General features: G+C 31.3%; 1 protein-coding gene and 1 long non-coding RNA gene across 3 annotated transcripts; both read left to right on the top strand.

Moving 5' to 3' along the window:
* The first annotated feature begins 206 nt into the window (after positions 1-206).
* On the top strand, positions 207-2,696 carry LOC108463103 (E3 ubiquitin-protein ligase At4g11680-like). Of its 2 annotated transcripts, XM_053024743.1 has the most exons (4): positions 207-402; positions 934-1,405; positions 1,590-1,971; positions 2,100-2,696. In XM_053024743.1, exons 2-4 carry the CDS (start codon positions 1,011-1,013, stop codon positions 2,244-2,246), a joined length of 924 nt encoding a protein of 307 aa, XP_052880703.1. In that variant the 5' UTR covers positions 207-402; positions 934-1,010; the 3' UTR covers positions 2,247-2,696. The 2 variants fall into 2 exon arrangements, with proteins under 2 accessions (XP_052880703.1, XP_017618536.1); XM_017763047.2 differs by having other exon boundaries at positions 207-1,405.
* An 18,985-nt stretch (positions 2,697-21,681) lies between these two features.
* On the top strand, positions 21,682-22,615 carry LOC128286933 (uncharacterized). Its single transcript, XR_008277621.1, has 2 exons — positions 21,682-21,814; positions 22,086-22,615. It is a non-coding gene; the product is annotated as an uncharacterized LOC128286933 (long non-coding RNA).
* The last annotated feature ends 535 nt before the right edge of the window (positions 22,616-23,150 follow it).

Below are 23,150 nucleotides of genomic sequence, written 5' to 3'. Positions count from 1 at the left end.
AAAAACCATACTTGTTTAAATGGTAACAACTTTAATTTCAGTGTTGGAAAAACATAATATTGAGAAAAATATTGTGTGGGAACAACTTGGTTGGATTTGCTGATTTGGTGGCCAGCAGCGCACAACAACAACAAATTATAACTAACTGTTGTACCCGCCATGATTCAAATATTTATATTATGAAAATTATACAACTACTATCTCTTTACTACTTCGATAATTAAAGCTTTTAATTGAGATTAACTCAAAGTTAAAATATATGAACAGCATATCTTTTGCTTTTATAAGGGAAAACAAAAAATAAAAGAAGAAGATTTGCAGTTGAAGGAGGAGTGCTTTGCTTTGCTTACCCAAGACACAAAAACCTCAGGGAAGTTAGGCCAAAGGTTAGCTTTCCTCCAGGTTTGCCTCTTTCTTTTCACTTGGAATCAAAGCAAAGGTTCTTTCTTTTCAGTTGATTCTTGGTCTCCATCTCCATCTTCTTTTCTTTCTCTCTCCTTCTATATATCTACTTTCAGTTTTGTTGTAAATTTCTTCATTCTAAGGCCTCTATCCTTAAATACCCATCTCAGTTTTTGTTTATGTTTGTTGCTTTTTTTGGGGTGAATTCTTTGTTAATTTCGAGGGTTGCTTTGCAATCTGGAGATGGTTTTTTTTTTTTTTTTTAATGGTCTTAATTTTGTGGGTTAAGAATTAGGCCTTCAGATATGCAAGCTTTGCAATTCAACAGTTTGGTTTACTGCCTAAGTCTTCCTGGTATTTGTGTTACTACTTCAATATGATATCTAAAGAATTACAACTCCTTGTAAGTACCATATAAATCTGATTGAGAGTTTGCAAATGTTATTTGGAAATAAAGTGTGCTATATTTGTTCATTAGTTTTGAGAGTTGAAAACTGGGAACCATGAATACCAGATACTCTTTTCAACCAGATTCATTGTGTACTTCAAGCACTGCAGTTCCATTTTCATCAAATCCTCATGGAGTGGAAGAAAGAGTTGTTGTTGGTATGCGGAATAGGCCTCCTCGTGCCCCGCCTTCTTCGATTTTGATAAGAACGGCGATGAGGATATCTAGAGCAAGGTGGTTTAACCTTTTAAGAAGAGTTTTTCATTACCAAAATGGATCAAGGTCTGATCTTGGGTCCAACCCTTTCAATTCTAGCACTTGGATGATGCTGGAGTTCTTAGCTTTGGTCATTCAAATAAGCATCATAGCATTCACTTTGGCAATTTCAAAGGAGGAAAGGCCAATTTGGCCTATGAGAATATGGATAGTTGGCTATGATATTGGTTGTGTCCTTAGCTTGTTACTTCTTTATGGGAATTATCATCTTCAAATAACTCAAGGAAATCGTTTTGGCCTTTCCGATATCGAACAACAGAGAACCAGTGAAGAATCAAGGTAAGCTTCTTATCATTGATTTCATCTTGCTGTTATCCATGGTTTCATAACAGAATTTTGAGGTCTAATTTTGGCATATTATATTAGCTTTTGATGAATTGGTGTATATAGACAACCTGAAGACCTTTTTGCAAAGTTTGGAATTTGGTTGTATGTGTATTAATGGAGATTATATAATGTTCAGGAGCTCACATTTGATGAACAAATGCCGGACTTCACTAGAGCTGTTCTTTGCAATATGGTTTGTAATGGGAAACGTTTGGGTGTTTGATTCTCGATTTCGATCCTTCCATCGAGCTCCGAATCTCCACGTACTTTGTATCTCATTGCTAGCTTGGAATGCTCTGAGCTACTCTTTCCCATTTCTGTTATTCCTACTTCTGTGCTGTTGTGTGCCACTTATTAGCAGCCTCCTAGGTTACAACATGAACATGGGTTCCATTGAAAGAGGAGCATCTGATGATCAGATCTCCAGGCTGCCTAGTTGGAGATACAAAGAAATCAACACCAACTTAGACCTCGATCATGATTTGAACTGCGACACAAGCCAGGCAAATGAAGATCCAGTAAGTCATATATATATATACAATAATTCATGCTCATTTCTAGCTTTTCTTTGATCACATCAGTGTTTTTGTTTTAAAGATATAATTAAGTTAATGTTCCAGGCTAATGGGTCTTTTTCTTTGTAAAGGAATGCTGCATTTGCCTAGCCAATTATAAGGACAAAGAAGAGGTGCGGCAGTTGCCTTGTTCCCACATATTTCACCTTAGGTGTGTGGATCAATGGCTCCGAATCATATCTTGCTGTCCTCTTTGCAAACAAGAACTGGACAGATAGAAAACAAGAACGAGCACTGGACGTGAGTATCAAATACGAGTATGTATCGAACATGGTGACGTTCTTATATTTGTAAAAGTTTTTCCATTAATTTGGAGCATCCTTATTCTCATACTCATGTTCGAAAATCTGTCGAACATGAATATTTTAAGAAACATGAAGAGGCGAAGCGATATATATGATCACAGCTCTTTTTTCTTTTTTGGCAATATTTCTTTTTTCCTACAAAGTTCCTCCTTGATTCACTATTGTGTGAGATTTATCTGTATATTTATAAAGGTTGCTTGAGTGAGTTGTTTGTACAGTGTTCCTCACCAGTAACCGAAAACCTTACTGAAGTATATTGTTTATGAGAACACTGAAAACAGGGGCTTCCTCCTGTTTAAGAACTAACAGGATGGAGGTGGATATTACATTGAAGTGTGAAGAAATCAACTCTAATCTGAAAAATATTCCGCCTTTGTTATTTGGCTATGCTCTGCTCTTACTCCTCTAGAAATCATTTTTTTTTTCTGCTCATTGATGGAAGGATTGTTACATTGCACCAAATTATGTGGCATTATACTTTCTCGAGGTTGGAAGATCATTTCCAAAATTTTGTCCTTCGAGAAAAAGGAGATGAACTTTGTGTCTAATCTTTGGTTTACTGATAGGATCGTTTTATCCTCAACACTAGCTGGCTTTTTATTACAAGACCAACCTCACCTCCAAGAAAGGCCATGAATTACCCCAACCTCGATATTAAGACATGATAGCCGTCACTACAAATATTAAAATTCGTATTTATTACAACTGCTTGAGTATTTTCAAAGTAATTAAATTCAGAAAATTCAAACCTACATTCATAAGCATAGAATATATTAAAATATTTAGTCACGTGTATTTAAATTATTCATCAAAATGTCGAGTCTAACGCTTTGTAATTACCAACCATGAATTCTTAATTTCAAAAACTTTAATGATATAACATACCTCAATATTTGAGACTTTTATTAAAATAATCCTTTAATTTTAAATAAGTATTAAAATGACCTACCTTTTTTAATTAAACATCAAAATAACTTGAAATTTGTAGTAAAAGTAAATGGAGCCAAATTATATGGCGCCACCAACTTGCCACGTCAGCAGGGAGAATAAAAAATTAATTTTTTGGTGGAGCCATGTAGAATGGCGCCACCTATTTAAATATCAGGAAAATACTGAAATTTTTAAAAACATAGGAAGACTTCAAAAAAATTAACCATTTTTATGGTGGAGCCAAATTAAATGGCGCCACCAGATTCTGCTATATCAGTATTTTTTTTTTTTACTTTTCTTTTGTCTTTTTGTCTTTATTTATTTATTTTATTTATTATTATTAACTTTAAGAATTTTGAAATATATATTTGAAATATTTTATTAATATATATTTTGAAATTACTTTTTAAATTTTAAATATTATTTTTAAATTTTAAATATTTTAAACTTTCAAATTTATTATTAGTTTTATAATAATTTAAATATTATTTAATTTGTTTTATAATATTTAAAATTATGACTTTTAAATTATTTTAAAAGATATTCAAACTATTTTTAAATTCTATTTAAAAGTTAAAATAATATTTTATTTTAAAAGTGAAATTTGAATTAATAAAAATTAAAAAATATTTTTCATTTTCTAGAAATATTGTAAATTTTAGTAAAATGGGGAACTTAAAATAATTTTTATTTTCTGGTGGAGCCAACTTAGAATTCACCACACCATCTTTCACTTTTTTTTACTTATTTATTTTTTAATTTTTATTATCTTTTGTCTTTTTTTTAATTTTATTAAGTTTTATATTTTCTTATTTTATTTTTTAATTATTTATTTATTAATTTTAAAAATTTAAAATGTATATTTGAAATGTTTTATAATATATAATTTTTAAAATTTTAAATATTATTTTAAATTATTTTTAAAATTTTGAATTTTATTTTTTAAACATTGAATATATATTTTTAAATTTTTTTTTTTACTTTTTTTAACTTTTGTCATTTCTCTGACATTTTTTTTCTTTATCATTATTTATTTATTTATTTATTTTTATTTTATTTATTTATTATTAATTTTAAAAACTTGAAATGTATATTTGAAATGTTTTATAATATATATTTATTAAATTTTAAATATATATATTTGAAATTATTTTTCTAAATTTTAAATATTATTTTTAAATCATTGTTTAAAATTTAAATATTATTTTTAAATATTAGATATATTTTTAATAATATAAAACATTTAAATATTTTAAAGATATGACTTTTCAAATTTAATATTATTTTTATAATATTTTAAATGTATATTTTAATTTGTTTTATAATTTTTTTAATTATGATTTTTAATTATTTTTAATTATGATTTTGAAATTATTTAAAATATATTATTTTTAAAGATATGACATTTCAAATTTATTATTTGTTTTATAATATTTTAAATTTATATTTTAAATATTTTTAAATTTTAAATATAATTTTATAAATTATTAATTTTAAAGATATTAAAATGTTTTTTAAATTAAATTGAAATATATATATTATAAAACATTTCAAATATACATTTTAAATTTTTTAAAATTAATACCAATAAATAAATAAATAAATAATCAAAATAAAACAAGGAAAAATATAAAACTTAAAAAAGAAAAAATTTAAAGAAAAGACAAAAGATAATAAAAAACTAAAATTTACAGTATTTCCAGAAAATGAAAAATATTTTTAATTTTTTATTAATTCAAATTTCACTTTTAAAATAAAATATTATTTTAACTTTTAAATAAAATTTAAAAATAGTTTGACTGTCTTTAAAATAATTTAAAAATCATAATTTAAAATATTATAAAAATTAAATAATATTTAAATTATTATAAAACTAATAATAAATTTGAAAGTTTAAAATATTTAAATATTAAAAAATAATATTTAAAATTTAAATTGGTAATTTCAAAATATATATTAATAAAATATTTCAAATATACATTTCAAAATTTTTAAAGTTAATAATAATAAATAAAATAAAATAAAATAAATAAAGAGAAAAATACAAAAGAAAAGTAAAAAAGTGAAAAAAAAAGGGACTGACATGGCAGAATCTAGTGGCGCCATTTAATTTGGCTCCATCAGAAAAATGGTTAATTTTTTTGAAGTCCTCCTATGTTTTCAAAAATTTCAGTATTTTCCTGGTATTTATACAGGTGACGCTATTTTACATGGCTCTACTAAAAAAATAATTTTTTATGCTCCTTGCTGACGTGGCAAGTTGGTGGCACCATATAATTTGACTCCATCAACTTTTACTGTAGGTTTCAGGTCATTTTGATATTTAATTAAAAAAGTAGGTTATTTTGGTACTTATTTAAAATTAAAGGGTTATTTTAATAAAAAGACCCAATATTTGAACAAGAAAAATCTTTGAAATTTAAAATGATTATAATTACTCAATAATTTGTATCCATTCCTGTGATTTCATCACAAATATTCCAAAACCAAGCTTTATCATTCAACTAATATTCATAACTAAAGTTCCAATATTTTGCTTAAATTTTTTGTTTTATTACTTAACGTGATTCCATATTAAATTCACAATACTATATATGGGTATCACTCATACTTGTCATCACATAGATATTCTTCATATAACATATATGCATGGATGGATCCATGGTTTTACGAAAATTTTAAATTTGAACGATATTTTTTAATGTAAAAAGTATTAATTCTTTTTGAATATTTTTTATCAAAAAATTAATTTAATTTTTTAAAAAGTATGAACGATTTAATTATAAAAAATTAAAAGAAAAATTCATACTATATAAAATTAAATATTTTTTCAAGTATGCAAAAATAATAACTAATACTATACTAAAACTTCATAAATATAAATATATTTTCAAAAATTAAATTTAAGCTTACATCCATGCTTACATGTGATCATGTGTAAATTCGTAACATGTTCAAATTCAAATTCTATGGGATATGACCACTTTCACCTTAATAGTAATCTTAAAGAGGTTAAAGGTGTGTTTATCGAGAAAGTTGAAAAGTGCACACTTTTAAATTCAAATCGTGATTTCAAATTAAAAAAATTAATAAATAAATAGCTTTTTAAATCAAACCTTCATTTTAAATTAGGATTTTAAACTAAGCCAAAAAGCCAAAATTTTTACCTTTTAACATTTGAAAAAGTGTTTTTCAAACCTAGCACTTGTATAACAATAAGACGTACAAAGATTCATTTGTCTTTCTTTTTCTTAAGTTTATAACATAGTATCAAAAGCTTATGTTCCCCTTTTTTCTTTCTTTTTTTTTTCTTGTGTTTTGGTCCTGTTTTTAGTTTTGTCCTCTGTTTCTTGTGCATTGCCTTTCTTTGCCCAAGCCAAGCCACCTCCAAGTTGAGCCATCATACTCAAGCCATTTTGAGTAATTAACTACTTCCTTAACCAAATCAATCTCACCATTTTCCACCGATCTGCTCCTATTTCTTCACTTTTTTTCTATCTAATTTGTCCCTATCATAGAGAAAATGGAGATTTCTTGCCCTCTCAATTTTTTTTTGTAAAAACTGTCATCAATTCTCCTCTTGCCTTAAGGTGGAATGTCGCTACTGTCATAAATATGGCCATTTTATTTGCAATTGCCTGGTTCAACCCCTTTGGACTGGTGAAATTACTAAGGCTGATGGGTCTCCCAACTTCAAAGGAGTTTTTCCTGTTCCTAGTTCATCAATTGCTACTGCTTCTATGGAATTTGTTTCCCTCTCATTAAGTGACTTAATACCTCCCCTGAAACAGGTTTTATCTTCCAGTTCCTCTTCACATTCCGTCCTATCTGTTACTCTGGGTAATTCTACTTGGCTTTTTGATTCTGCTTGTTATAATCATATGACACCTAATTTACAAAATTTCTCCACACGTCTCTACCTCCTCTCTTCCACCTGTTCATGCACTAATGATACAAAGATGCCTATCACACATGTAGGTCAAACATCCACCTCCACCCTTAGTTTCCCGGACATTTACTACTTTCCTACCTTAGCTTATAATCTCATTTCTATCAAACAACTTTATGATCTTGGTCTTACGGTTATTTTTCTCCCTCTAGTTGTCAGATGCAGGATTCGCCTAAGGGGAAGGTTCTTGGAACAGGCAGAAAAGTAGGGAGATTATTTGAGCTTGTTATGCTACATCTATTGAAGAAAACTATTTGAGCTTGTTACGCTACATCTATTGAAGAAAACTATCTCTACTGTCACCACCTTGTGACCTTTTTTACTTCAGTGGCATTTTCGACTTAGTTATGCCTTTGAAAGTAAACTTCATCAATTGGTGTCTCGTGGATTATTAGGATCCACCAGATTTGAGTCGTTTAACTGTCTTGAGTGTCAACTTGCTAAACAACCAACTTTGTCTTTTATCAGTATCACTTCTCTTACTACATCTCATTTTGAACTTCTTCACTCTAACATTTGAGGTCCTTCTCCTATTTCTACTGTTAGTGGTTATTAGTATTTCGTTATTTTTATTGATGATTACTCTCGTTTCACTTAGATTTACTTTATGAAAAATCATTTCGAATTACCTGTTATTTTCATTAAATTTTTTAATATGATCAAAACTCAATTTTCTTCTACTATAAAAACTTTTTGTATAGATAATGCTACAGAATACAAAGAATCATCTCCTTTTCAATTCTTTGCTAAACAAGGCACTTTGTTTCAACATTTTTCTCCCTATAGTTCTCAATAAAATGGTCGAGTTAAGCGTAAATATAGACACATCCTGGACTCTACTAGGTCCTTCATTCTTTAAGCCAAATGTCTTGAAAATTTTTTGGGGGAATTTGCCATAACCATTGTCCATGTATTAGCAATCATCCATATTTTGGAAAGACAAAGATATGGGTATCAAAATGTTGGTACTAGAAATATGAGATTTAAGGCACCAAAAGTGGGATTGAGATTTGGCATGAGATATTTGCAAGATTTTTGGTCCCTAATTGTATAGTGACTTTACAAATTGGTCCCTGAATCTCAACTATAAATAGGCCTAACCATTTTTTATTTGAATCATCCCATATTTATTATTCTCTACCTAAGGCATTGTTCTCTCTCCCTATTTATAAATAGGCCTAACCATTTCTCATTTGAATCATCCCGCATTTATTATTCTCTACCTAGGGCATTGTTCTCTCTCCCTATTTGTAAATTTTCACTTGTATTTTGGAGTGAAATATATTTGGTAGTGCTCGAGGACGTAGGCAAAATTTGCTGAACCTCGTTAAAATTTTAGTGTTCTTTAATGTTTAATTTGCATATTTTGTGAGTGTGATTGTAGTGATTTATTGTGCTATTAAATTACGATATAGGGGTATTCTGTCTATGAAAGACCTGGTACTTAAGCGATTCTTGTGATCTACCTCTCTTTTCTGGGAATTAAACTTAGTGTGATTTTTTAGTACAATAATTTTACTATTTTACATGCTTCTGCACAATAATTGGTATCAGAGCTAGATTCGTACTTGGGGAATACGACTGTTGACGGTACTATTCACATATACAGTAGTTGGGATTGAGGAGAAAAATGACAAAAGCATAGTCATCAGCAAAGACTACTGTGGCTAATACAAAATTTGAAGTAGAGAAATTTGATGGTACCAATAATTTTGGTATATGGCAATGTGAGATCCTGGATGTATTATGTCAGCAAGAGCTGGATATAGCCCTTGAGAAAAACCTGACAAGATGGATGACAAGGAGTGAGCCAAAATCAATAGACAGGCGTGTGGTACAATTCGCCTATGTTTGGCCAAAGAGCAGAAGTACTCTGTCATGAGGAAGACATCAGCGAAGAAGTTGCGGGATACACTAGAGGAAAAGTTTCTAACGAAAAGTCTTGAAAATAGGCTTTATATGAAAAAAAAGCTTTATCGATTCACGTATGCACCCGGTATGTCGATGAATGACCATGTGAACTCATTTAATAAAATTTTAGCAGACTTGGTAAATTTGGATGAGAAATTTGAAGATGAAGACTGTAAATGCCCAAATTTGCCCGGGCCCAATAAACAATAATCAAACAGTCCAATTAAATAGCCCAAATTAAAACCAAACCCAAATACAAACCCAATCTAGCCCAACAAGCTAAACCCTATCCCAAAAAACACTTTTAGCCAAAAGAGGGAAGTAGAAACCCTAGGCGCCGTTTACCCCCACATGCCTCGAGCGCACCACCCGCGCCTGGCCCAGAGACCTGACCCTTTTTGCCTGCGAACTTGCACTAAAACGGCCATCTACGACCCCGTTGACCCCAAAACCTACAAAAGAAGGCAAAAAGAAGAACGAATGCAGAAATAGCAGTAGACGACACAGAGCAGTAGCAAGAAACATAAAAATATTGTATTGAAACGGCTATAAAAGCCATATCTGTCAATGTAATATTTTTGAGAGGTAGACAATCGAAAAAATAATTAAAAGCTATAAAACTTTCGAAGGTTATTACTTGTTTATTCTTTTTTTCTCTTAAGTTTCTGTTTTTTTTTTTGTTTTCTTTTATTTTTTTTCTTTTTTATGTAAAAAAAGGGTAATAAAAAGATATAAAAAAGGGGCACTCACCTTTGTTGGTCTCCTCAACGCCGAAAAAGTCCCCTTCGTGCAACGCCGGCCACTGGCCCATGATGGCGGCGCAACGGGCACCGGGGAAGCCCTATCGCCGGACTCTAGAGAGAGGCAGAGGGTTGAGAGGAGAGAGCTTTTGTGAAGGGACTTTGAAGTTTTTTAAAAGAAAGGGGGAAATGATTTTTGGGGCAGATTTTTAACTTATATAATACCCCCTATACGACGTCGTTTTGGAGTAAGCTTCAAATGCCCAAAACGGCGCCGTTTCATTTGACCCGTGAGCGACTCGACCCAATACCTAGGGGATCCGCGCGTTTTTACTTTTGGGGATAATTGCGCTGCAAGTCCTTCCACTTTTTTGGCCAATTTCAATCTTATACTTTTCTTTTTTTTCAATTTTGTCGTTAGATTTTACTCTGTTTTATTTTAATCCTCTGCTCATTTGCTCCTTAGAACGCTGCGTTTAAAGGGAGTCTGGGATCAATTTCGCATTTAACCCCCACTCATTCACACGCATTTATATTTGGCCCCCCTTTCTTTTTTTTTATTTTGCAATTTATCCTCTTAACTTCATTTAAATTATGATTTGGTCCTATCTTCCACTTTCTTGTATACTGTTTCTTTTATATTTTCATATTTATTTATTACTCTTTTATTTTATTCATTCATTCGCATATTTACTTATTTATCTATATACCATTCATTCCATTTCATCCTTTGTACCATGTGTATGTTGTTCTTTCATTTTCAATATTCACCATTTCATCATCTGTTTATTTAGCTATCTATTACTTCTTTATAAATTTTAAAATTTAAATCGCTTACATTTCAACTTTTACTAGTATATTTATTATTACTATTATTATTATTATTATATTTCCACATATTTTCCTATTCATTACTATTACTATTTATCTAATTTTATTTATCTATTTATATTTTACTATTATTATATTTCTATGTGTTGTATTTCTATTGATGTTTATCATTATTATTATTATTATTATTATTATTATTATTATTATTATTATTATTTTACTATTTGTTTCTACTTACTCTTATTATTAATAATTTTGTTTTATTACTATTTTCAGTATTATGATTATCGTTCTTCTCCTTATTACTTATTGTTGCTAATTTTACCTTTCCTTACTATTATTATCATCATTATTACTATCTTTATTATTTTATTTTTGGCTATCACCATTATATTACATTTATTACTAGGTACATATATTTTTTTATCTTTATTAACATATTGTGATTTTAATTTTATATTTCTCATTAATCTATATCATATAATATTTAATTTAAACCGTTTTATATGTTATTTATTTTAAAGTTTTTAAATTATTTATTTTAAGCTCTTTTTATTATTTATTTTAAACTTTTATACATTATTCATTCAAACCTCTTTTATATTCTTTATTTATAATTGTTTCATTTGTTATTTGTTTTAAACTGTTCTATTCACTTCAAAATTTTTCATGTATTATTTTATTTCGTTCTTTTGGATTATTAATGTTGATCTTTTAAAATAGTGTATTATGTGAACATATCTACTATGTACCCTAGAAATTATTTGTTAATATATTCATGTTGTTGACATTCATTAACCTCAATTGTATTTATCCAAATATGGACCGTTTTATTCCAAACAAAATAAACGCGCATCGCTAAATATCGCATTCTTTTTATTCAAAGTAAGGCAATGTTCTGTATTTGAAAATTCGAGAGATCGTGCCCTAACGTACTGGGTTTTGATTTTTCTCGTTTGATCCAAATGACCGAATAACCTTTTAAAATTAAAACACGTGAGTTTTGAAAATCAAAAGACCAACTTATTCTCAAGGGTCTGAAATGTTGTGTCCTAACGTACTGGATATGGCATTTTATCACTTCGGGACAAGAAAGTCTTTAGAGTCCATTTCAATTTACTCAAGCAAATTCTTCGTATAAATCAACATAAAAAAGGGATCGTATTCTAAATTCTTTTCGAGTTTTTAAATTTCGACATTAAGACATTAATTAATCAATTAGGTACCAATTTTGGGCGTTACGAGGGTGCTAATCCTTCCTCGTACGTAACCGACTCCCGAACCCGTTTTCTCAAATTTCGTAGGCCAAAATTGTTGTTTTAGTAAATCAAAATGTTTTATTAAAATGACCAAATTTCTAGGTGCTCCGATCACACCTAAACAAAAAAGATTGGTGGCGACTCCCAATTTTCGTTTTCTTTTCAAAATATAAAGTCAACCCATTTTTTTAAAAAAAATGGTTTCAACAAAGACAAGGCATTGTTGTTGTTGAATTCTCTTTCTGATGAATATGATCATCTTACTACCATATTGCTTCATGGGAAGGATACGATCACATTTGATGCAGTCTGTAGTACGTTGTATAGATCTGAGACTCGAAAGAAAATAAAAAGGCTCACAGAGATACAATTGCAGAAGTTTTAACAGTAAGAGGTCGTTCACACAGCAGCAAACCTGGTAAAAGGGGAAAGTCCAAAGGGAGACCTGCCAAAGATGAATGTGCTTTTTGTCATGAGAAAGGGCATTGGAAAAAGAATTGTCCTAAGTTACAAAAGGGCAAGGCTATTTCTGATGCATGTGTAGTAGAGCATGATGAGGAGTTAGACTTTAGCTTGGTTGGCATGGCAATGGCATGTCATACAGATGAGTGGATTTTGGATTCAGGATGTACTTACCATATATGTCCTAATAAGGATTGGTTTTTTAGTCTTAAAGAACTAGAAGGTGGAATTATTTTTATGGGCAATGACAGCGCTTGTAAGATAATGGGAGTAGGTACAATCCAATTGATAGATACAATCTAATTGAAGAATCATGATGGCTAAATCCAAGTCTTGACAGATATTCGCTACATACCTAGCTTAAAGAAAAATCTCATCTCATTAAGGGCCCTAGAATCTAAATGGCTCACAATCACTTTGAGAGATGGATTACTAAAGGTAGTAGCTAGGGTATTGACGGTGATGAAAGGTATAAGAAGGAATAACCTGTACTATTTAAATAGAAGTACAGTTATTGGATCAACATCAATAATTTCTATGAAAGATGTAGATTCAGAGGCTACCAAGTTATGGCATATGCGATTGGGACATGCTGGTGAAAAATATTTGTAGAAATTTGGCGAAGTAAGGCTTGTTGAAAGGTGTAAATTCTTGCAAATTGGAATTCTATGAACATTGTGTTTTGGGTAAGCAGACGAGGGTAAAATTTGGCTTAGCAATTCACAGTATGAGAGGAATTCTGGACTACATTCACAGTGATGTGTGGGGGCCTACCAAAGTGGCTTCTTTGGGAAGTATGCACTGTTTTGTTACTTTTGTTGATGATTATTTAAGAAAAGTATAGGTGCATCTAATGAAAAGAAATAGTAAAGTATTAGATGCATTTCTGAAATAGAAGAAGATGATGGAGACTCAGACTGGTTGAAAGGTTAAACGACTTCGATCAAATAATGGTACGGAGTACAAGAATGATCCATTGTTGCAAGTATGTCAAGATGAGGGCATTGTGTGACACTTCATTGTTCGGGATACACCATAGCAGAATAGGGTGGTAGAACGTATGAATCAGATTACACTAGAGAAAGTTCGATGTATGTCGTCTAATGCTGGATTGGGTAAGAAATTTTGGGCTGAGGTAGTTACATATGCCTGCCATCTAATTAACCATTTGCCATTAACTGCAATAAATGGAAAAACTCCTATGGAGATGTGGATTGGTAAATCTGCTATTGATTATGATTTTTTACATGTTTTTGGTTCCACTGTATATTATCATGTAAAAGAATCTAAGTTAGACCAAGAACAAAGAAAACATTATTCTTGGGTATAACTGATGGAGTAAAAGGATATCGTCTCTGGTGTCCTGATACAAGGAAGATTGTTTTCAGTAGAAATGTGAATTTTGATGAATCAACCATGATGAAGAACAAAGATTCACAAAAGGATAACAAAACCAGTAGTACTTTGCAGCAGGTGGAGCTTGAAAAGGTTAACGATGATCCAGCTACTATTGAAGGAACAAATGATGAAGAAGTTTCGACCTAAGAACTTCTACAGCAACAAGATTCAATTATATATAGAAGGCCAAGAAGAAAGATTCATATGCCTGCTCGCTTTGATTATATGGTGGCCTATGCACTTCCAATTGCAAATGATGATGTTCCTTCTACTTACACAGAAATAAGAAGTAACCCTGATAGTGTAAAGTGGAAGCAAGCTATGAATGAAGAAATGTAGTCTCTTCATAAAAATAGGACTTAGGAGTTGGTGACATTGCCCAAAGGAAAGAAGGAAGTTGGATGCAAATAGGTATATGCAAAGAAGGAAGGATTTCCTGGTAAAAATGAAATTCGATACAAGGCTAGATTGGTAGCAAAGGGTTACGCTCAGAAAAAAGGAATAGACTACAATGAAGTGTTTTCTCCAGTTGTGAAGCATTCATCTATTCAGATTTTGCTAGCCTTGGTTGCGCAATATGATGATCTTGAACTAGTTTAGCTCGATATGAAGACCGTATTTTTACACGATGATTTGGAAGAGGAAATCTATATGACTCAGCCAGATGGATTCAAGGTTACTGATAAAGAAAATTGGGTTTGCAAACTGATGAAGTTGCTTTATGGATTGAAGCAATCTCCGAGGCAGTGGTACAAGCGATTTGATTAGTTCATGAAAGGGAAAAGGTACACAAGAAGTGAATTTGATCATTGCGTGTATTTTTAGAAGCTACAAGAGGAATTTTCATATACTTGGTCTTATATGTTGATGATATGTTGATAGCATCTAAAAGTAAAGTTGAAATTGAGAGATTAAAGACTCAACTCAACCTTGAGTTTGAGATGAAAGATATAGGTAAAGCTAAGAAGATTCTTGGCATAGAAATATGTAGAGATAGAGCTCATGGAAGAGTTACTTGTCTCAGAAGCAAAATTTGAAGAAAGTACTACAGTGGTTTGGCATGAACGAGCAGATAAAACTTGTAAGTACCCCCGTTGGTTTCTCATTTCAAGCTTTTTACACAACTATCTCCTTTAAAGAATATGGAAACAATAATACATGTTACAAGTTCCGTATTCTAATGCAGTAGGTAGCTTGATGTATGCAATGGTGTGTACAAGACCCGACATTTCACATGCAGTTAGTATAGTAAGCAGGTATATGCATAATCTTGGAAAAGGACATTAGCAAGCTGTGAAATGTATTCTACGGTATATTTGGAAGACCATGGATGTTGGATTACTGTTCAAACAGGATACTACACTCGGTAAATGTGTTATTGGGTATATTGATTCTGACTATGCCGATGATTTGGATAAACGAAGATCAACCACATGTTATGTATTTACACTTACTAGAGGACCAATAAGTTGGAAGTCTACACTGTAATCTACAATTACGTTGTCAACCACAGAAGCCAAATAAATGGTTGTAACAGAGGCTGTAAAGGAAACTATTTAGTTACAAGGTGTGGTTAAAACCTTAGGATTGGTTCAGGAGCATATTAATGTGTATTGTGATAGTCAAAGTGCTATTTATTTAGCAAAGAATCAAGTCTATCATGCACGTACAAAGCATATCGACATACGATTCCATTTTGTGCGAGAAATTATTGATGAGGGAAAAATTCATCTTCAAAAGATTAAGACTGCAGATAATCCCGTAGATATGATGACCAAGGTGGTAACAACAACCAAGTTCGAACATTGTTTGAACTTGATCAATATCCTAAAAGTTTAACAGTTGAAGAAGGCACTATCAAGTATTGTTGACAAAGGCAGAAAGAATTGAGTGAAGATAAGATTATCTTAATCAAATCTTCAAGGTGGAGATTATTGGCAATCATCCATATTTTGAAAAGACAAAGATATGGGTATCAAAATGTTGGTACTAGAAATCTGAGATTTAAAGTACCAAAAGTGGAATTGAGATTTGGCATGAGATATTTGCAAGATTTTTGGTCCCTAATTGTATAGTGACTTTGCAAGTTGGTCCCTGAACCTCAACTATAAATACGCCTAACCATTTCTCATTTGAATCATCCCATATTTTTTATTCTCTACCTAAGGCATTATTCTCTCTCCCTATTTGTAAATTTTCACTTGTATTTTGGAGTGAAATATATTTGGTAATGCCCGAGGACGTAGGCAAAATTTTCTGAACCTCGTTAAATTTCTGGTGTTCTTTATTATTTAATTTGCTTATTTTGTGAGTGTGATTATAGTGATTTATTGTGCTATTAAATTACGATAAAGGGATATTCTGGCTAAGAAAGACCTGGTACTTAAGCAATCCTTGTGATCCACCTCTCTTTCCTGGGAATTGAATTTAGTGTGATTTTTTAGTACAATAATTTTACTGTTTTACACGCTTCCGTACAACACATACAATCAACCGTACACCCACTAAAGTTTTTAATGATCTCTCTCCACATAAACACTCACAACCCTCCAGTTTATTCGATTAGAAAAACCTTTAGATGTGCTTGTTTTGTACTCCTCTAACGTTATGAACATACTAAACTTAAACTTCGTGCTAGTCTTTGTTCTTTTCTTGGGTATGGCATTGAGCATAAAGGCTATCTCTGTTGGGATCCAATATCCAATAAATTATGTATTTCCTTGCAAGCTACCTTTTAGGAGGATGTTAAGTTTTCTTTTTTGTCCACATCTCATTCTTCCTTGTCCTCTTCTCCATCTTTTTTCACAGATGCTTTTGTTTGAGTTGTTCCCCTATTCTGATGCATCCGATGAGCTCAGTTCTTTTTCATTTTCACTTTTATATACACTGAATTTGAACCATTTGAAGATCATGCTCCTACTTCTGTTATTTTTCGGTCTAACTGAGTAAGAGAACCTCCTTCTCACTTAAAAGCCTATCATTGTTTTTTTGCCTTTGTCACTCTCCATGAGGTCCAATCTTATCTTGAGAATAGTACTAATCCTTCTTGGCAACAAGCAATACCTGAAAAACTTCAAGCACTGAAGAAAACTCATACTTGAGATATGGTTGATCTTTCTCTTAGCAAGATACCTATTGTTTGTAAATGGGTGTACAAGATCAATACCCATTTTGGTGGATTTGTTGAGTGCTGTAAATCTTAACTTGTAGGTAATGGATACACCTAGGAGTATGGTATTGACTATGAGGAAACGTTTTCTCCTATGGCTCATCTCACTTTTGTTCGTAGTTTGTTGGCCATATCTATAGTTAAACAATGGAAATTGCATAAGATAGATGTCAAGAATACCTTTCTTAATTGTGATTTATAGGAGGAAATCTACATGCATCCTCCACCAAGGTATTACCATTCTCCCGATCAAGTGTGCAAACTTCGGTGTGCTTTGTATGGTTTGAAATAGGCCCCTTGAGCTTTGTTTGCCAAATTCAACTCTATTGTATCTACATTTGGCTTTATATCAAGTCCTCATGATTCTGCATTATTTATTCAACATTCTAATCAGGGTATGATCTTACTTCTTCTATATGTGGATGATATGATTATCATAGAGGATGACGCAAATGACCTTATTGAACTACAACGGTACATTAGTCAACATTTTGAGATGAAGGATCTTAAGTCTCTTAGTTAATTTTTGGGTCTTGAGGTTTTCTCTAATAATGGTGGCTACTATCTTTCTCAAGCAAAATATACTTCCAATTTGCTTTCTCGTGCTAATATTACTGATAATAAGACCGTTGCTACTCCATTGGAATAAAATGTCAAACTTATTCTGTTAGATGACACTCTTCTTTTTTACCTTACTTTGTGTCGATAGATTGTCGGCATCCTAATCTACCTTGTAGTGACTCAACCTGATATCGCTCATGCAATTCATATAGTTAGTCAGTTCTTGACATCTTCTAGATTATCTCAATTTTCAACAGTTCTCCGTATCCTTTGATATGTCAAGGGTACAACTTTTTGTGCTATTCTAGATGATTCCCTCTAGATATTTTAATGGAGACTGGGTAGAAGATCCTAAAAACTGACGCTCCACCAATGGTTATTGTTTCTTTCTAGGTGATTCCCTCATTTCTTAATGAAGTAAGAAACATATTATTGTTGCCCGCTCTAGCATTGAACCCGAATATCGTGCTCTTGTTGATGCCACTTTAGAGTTACTTTGGCTACACCAACTACTTCAAGATATGAGACTTTTGTCTCCTATTGCTACTTTCCTACATTGTGATAATCATAGTGCAATTAATTTCGCTTATAATGATGTGTTTCATGAATGTACAAAACACATAGAGATTGACTGTCATTTTTTATGACATCATGTTATTCAAGGCACTTTACACCTTGCTTCAATCTCCTCATCAGCTTCGATCGCAAACATTTTCACAAAGACGCATCTTCTAACCAAATTTCAAGACTTAGTTTCCAAACTCAAGCTATGATCCACAACACCACCTTGATTTTGAAGGGGGATGTTAATTTAAATCTGTATTAATCTGATTCTAGCATGCAAATTTGGCTATAATCTAGGATTTTTGTCTAGTTAGTTTCCATGTATAGTTCCTAGGTACTAGTATAGTATCTAGCACTTGTACAACAATAGACACGCATAAATTCATTCCTCTTTCTTTTTCTTAAGTTTATAAAAATTTTAAATATCTTTTTTAAATTTAAAAACAAGCTATTCAAGTCTGTTTGAGCTTTACTCAAATGGTCTTGGGTAAGAAATTTCAAAAATTTCAAATTACGACCTAGCCCAACCATGCCAATGAACCCATCAAAATGACAAGATTCATAATATAGTCAAATCAAAGGAACATTAGACTGAAATAACTTGTTATTGTCATGCTATAATCACTGATTTTAACCAAAGTGGCTTGACTTGTACAAGCCCAACCTTGCCAATGAACCCATCAAAATGGTAGGATTTACAATAGAGCCAGATAAAAGGAACATTGGACTAAAATAACTTGGTATCGCCATGCTCATAGATTTAGCCAAAGTGACTCTGCCTGTGATATTTGCATGTGTAGTGAGATTGAGAAATAGGTACATAGATTTATTTAGGGATAATCAAATGGGAACCAAAAGCCTTCATTGATTAGGTAGTGTCATGTTTTCAACCCATAAAACAAGGGGTACTAGATTGAGGAGGCTTGCAATTTGAATTACAGGACAGATCTTTTTTTACTGAAGTTAGGCTTTCAACTCTTAAATGAAAGTGGATGCCTTATGGATTCAAATAAAACGCTGCAAATACAAGACTATTTATGGTTACTGACCGCCTATAAACTTGTTATTGTTTATAGTTAAATATCACACCAAAATATATTAAATTAAATCGGAGGTGTCCACAAGCGTACAAGTCAAATTGTAATATAATAAAGTTTACAACGACATACTGATAAGTATTTCGAGAATCGTACCCAAGGGATTGTAAATTGGAGAAATTATTATTAAATTAATTACAGAAAATAATTACTAATCTAATCGATTCACGAATTAGTAGTGTGAATCCAAATTAATACTTAAATTAAACTAATTAAATTAATTAACCTAATAGACTTTCTTATTCCTAGTGTCGACAATGCAAGCCTTTAGCCTATGATCTATTAAATCCCTACTTATTTAATTAAATAATTAATTATCCTAGATTGAGTTATTTATCACCCTTAGCTAGGACTATCCTTCCGATTCATCTTCACTAAGTATTACCACCTAAGTCACCCTTCCTGTCTCTTCTTAGGCATACAGATACCCTTCCTGTCTCACCGCCTAGCACAAATTATACACGACAGGATGCCTTTTTTGTCTCATATGTCTAAATATTCTATCAGAGACATCACTCCCTAATATACTAAGTACTTTTGCATAAACACAACCAATTTCGGATAAATAACTATTTAATAAATACATTAGTTTAATAATCAAAACATGTGAGATATAAAATAAGAACAATAATATATTCTAATATTTTTGCAACAACTAATTGAAAGATAAATAAAAGAATAGAAGAGTAAGAGATAGTAGAAAGCTCATAAATATATTTGAAACGCGATGCCAAAGCAATCTTCACTCGCTATTATCTTCAAATTGGAATAGAAAAGTTCTGACTAAACAAACATAAAAATAAAATAAAACTAAATAGTAAACTATTTGTCCATGTTTGCTTACAATTCCGGTGACCCTAAGGTTACTTATATAGGCAACGAACTACTTGGTGACTACTCAACTCAAGATACACTTAGATACTAATAAATAAAATATTTTGTTAAAAGCTAAGGTCCAAACATGGAAATATCCCAAACGTGTCGTCCAAGGAAATCAACTTCATTTTGGCCTGTCATTGTCGCGTCGTCGGGATGTGGGAGAGCTCCTCGTCACGACGTTACCGCCATGAATTGCCTCCCCTAATTTTCGTGTAGTCGTGATGAGAGGAAACTCCTCGTCACGACATCAAGTGTGTTCCGAGCCTTTGGCATCTTTGTTGGCTTATCGGGTTCCTTGTCTCATAGCCCAATCATCCTTTCTTTTATTCTTGGACCTAAATTGGCATCCTACATATTTAAATAGCTCATTAGTCACTCACAAGACCTTATTTGGCCTTACATGTCATCGAAATAGCAAAAAATGTATAAAAACACTTATTTTATTAACTTTTAGTTCCTAACCTACTAATACTGAAAATATAATAATTAATATTAAAATACCAAGGAAAAAAGTTTGTTAAATACAGAAATGACCTAAAATAAATACTATATTTGATGTCAGGTCACTTACCTAGAGTCCATTAAATGGGCACAATGCTTGTAGGTTTGGTGATCTTTGGAGTCTCAAAGCCAATTACATTGTTTCCCTACTTCCTTTTAACCATTAAGTCAATGGCTCATTCTTGTCATAATTTTATGAATTTAAAATTAAGAATTTGAGATGTTACATTCACACATATTAATAATCATATCATGTTAGGTCATTCTTCTAATTTAAGTAGAACTTTGTGAGAAGTTACTTAACTAGTATAATATTGAGTGTATAATCATTGACTCAACATCCATAATAAATATGTACTCCTTTATTAGTCATCCTAGGACAATCTCAATGAATAACATATAAGACTAGTTGTCCTCTTGAAGGAAGCAAGGCCATTATACTAACTTAAGTTGACAACTTTGATGATAAAATTGAAAATTTTAGAATTAGATGATCAACAATATAGTTTACCCTACTTTTTATCCTCAATTCCCTTTTCTCAACTTTTTTACATTTTTTATCACTAAGTTTTTGAAGGGTTGGATATAACATTTGGTAGAACAAATTATTTTTGGAGTTCATAAAGATCAGTACTTTCGGAGTTTATAGTTGCACCTTACAATAAAGGTTTGGGTTTAGTTCATTATTTTTTTTTTCATACATACAAATTGATTTTTACATTTAACAAATAGATGTTGCATACATCTTAAACATTTAAATGATGATAATGATTGAATTAAATATTAATAATGAAAATAATAATAAAATGCATCTTAACCCCGTATAATAGTATCATCTTCAATAATTCATTTGCTTAAAAACATCCAAGAAAAAGCATGGGTTTGAATAAAACAGCTAGCTAGGATGTAATGATTAGTTGGCAAAATGGACTGTAATTTTTATTGAGAAGAGGAAATTAAATAAAGATAAAGGAGTTGTTAAAACAAAAAATATATTGATGACCGGGAGTTAACCACATGTTCTCAACAAACGGAAACCAAACCAAATTTGTAGCAAAAAAATTAACTACTTTTTTTCGTTTTCTTTCCTTGCCCGTATTTGATCAATAGGAAATCGATACATTTGATCTTCGTTCTCCATTTCTATTTCATTTCCAGGGTTCTTGATTTCCTTGACAAATCCTTCTTCTTCACGGGATCAAGAAAACTTGGCAGTTCTTCATTTTCCAGGTGGTTTTTCAAGCTTTTCTTATTTACTATATCATTTTTAAAATAAATAATTATTATTTTGATTTTTTGTATTCAGTCTCTCGTATCTACACGATGAATTTTGTTTAAAAAAATATTTGTATGATTCTGTTACCATAAATGGTTTCGAATGAATTGATCTAATTAATATATTAATAATTAAATATTAATTACAAAGATAAGTTCATTAACAAATAACCATGCAATTAGAAATAGGTTAATTGTATGGATGGTTTGATTTGGTTAATGGTAGGGGTTTACTGACAAGTTGTTGGCATGAAATGAAGAGAAGGCATGGGTGAAAACACCGCAGAGGACGTAACGAAAAGTAGGAAGATGAAGCAGGTTTACAAGGGCAGGCTCTCATATAAGTTTACAATGGGAGAAGTGAACTTAGTGGAAATGGACAGGCATCCAACGACGACATTGTATGGAACGCCAGGAGAAGCGGCGGCCAAGTCATCGGGGTCAAAATCCAACTGCCTTTGCTCACCTACAACTCATGCCGGATCTTTCAGGTGTCGTTACCATAGAGCTGGCTTCCCAAGGGCTGCTTCCGTTGGATCAAAACTTTCCATGCTCGGCGACACCAAGTCCCACCATATCAGTGATTCTCTTCAAGCCCAATAGGAGCTTCAATGATTTTTGGATTTCCTCTGTGTGATGTATGCATGCATGCCATCCTTTGTATTCTAAACTCTCATGATTTTTAATGTATCAAAGTTGTGGAAAGTTTGGATATTTTATGCCCCTAATTAAAACTCTATTTATATGAGAAGAAAATGTTGTTCTTTGTTCAATCATATATATATATATTATCATTTTTATATATTAAAACTAAAACCTATAATAATAAAAAGGGAAAAAACTAATAGGAGCATAGCCTATTTTTTTGCAGGTCTATAGCCTTAAAAGTCACCATGTATAATGTATTTAATGTATTTATTTTTATCTGATTTACCCAATTTTAATTGATTTTTATTCACTTCCTAATTCACGTATGAAAACACAAAATCAATTACATGATTTCTTTCTATTAAAATATAATTCTTATGAAAATTAAAATTTGGTCTCACTTATCCGTTGATGAAAAATTCACTAACCTCCCCAAGTTTATTTATTAAAAGAATTTTAAATAAAAATAACTTTACCATTATTAGTTAATTATTATTTTATTTTCATTATCTTTGATCTTTATATTTAATAAATTTTAATTAAAAATTTAATTAATTATAAAATATACAACATTAAATTATACTTGGTCAGATAGATCATATGGACGCACATCATCGTCACCCACCAAGTAGATCACAACATT

This window comes from Gossypium arboreum, chromosome 13, assembly GCF_025698485.1.
Source record: "Gossypium arboreum isolate Shixiya-1 chromosome 13, ASM2569848v2, whole genome shotgun sequence".
NCBI lineage: Eukaryota > Viridiplantae > Streptophyta > Magnoliopsida > Malvales > Malvaceae > Gossypium > Gossypium arboreum.
This window is presented reverse-complemented; position numbering and strand designations above follow the sequence as displayed.

What these genes read in the sequence shown, in the direction of transcription:
- LOC108463103 (XM_017763047.2), top strand. Translation starts at nt 906, where the DNA reads ATGAATACCAGATACTCTTTTCAACCAGATTCATTGTGTACTTCAAGC. An exon ending in AGAACCAGTGAAGAATCAAG is followed by an intron (nt 1,406 to 1,589) that starts GTAAGCTTCTTA and finishes TATAATGTTCAG; the next exon opens with GAGCTCACATTTGATGAACA. An exon ending in GCCAGGCAAATGAAGATCCA is followed by an intron (nt 1,972 to 2,099) that starts GTAAGTCATATA and finishes TTCTTTGTAAAG; the next exon opens with GAATGCTGCATTTGCCTAGC.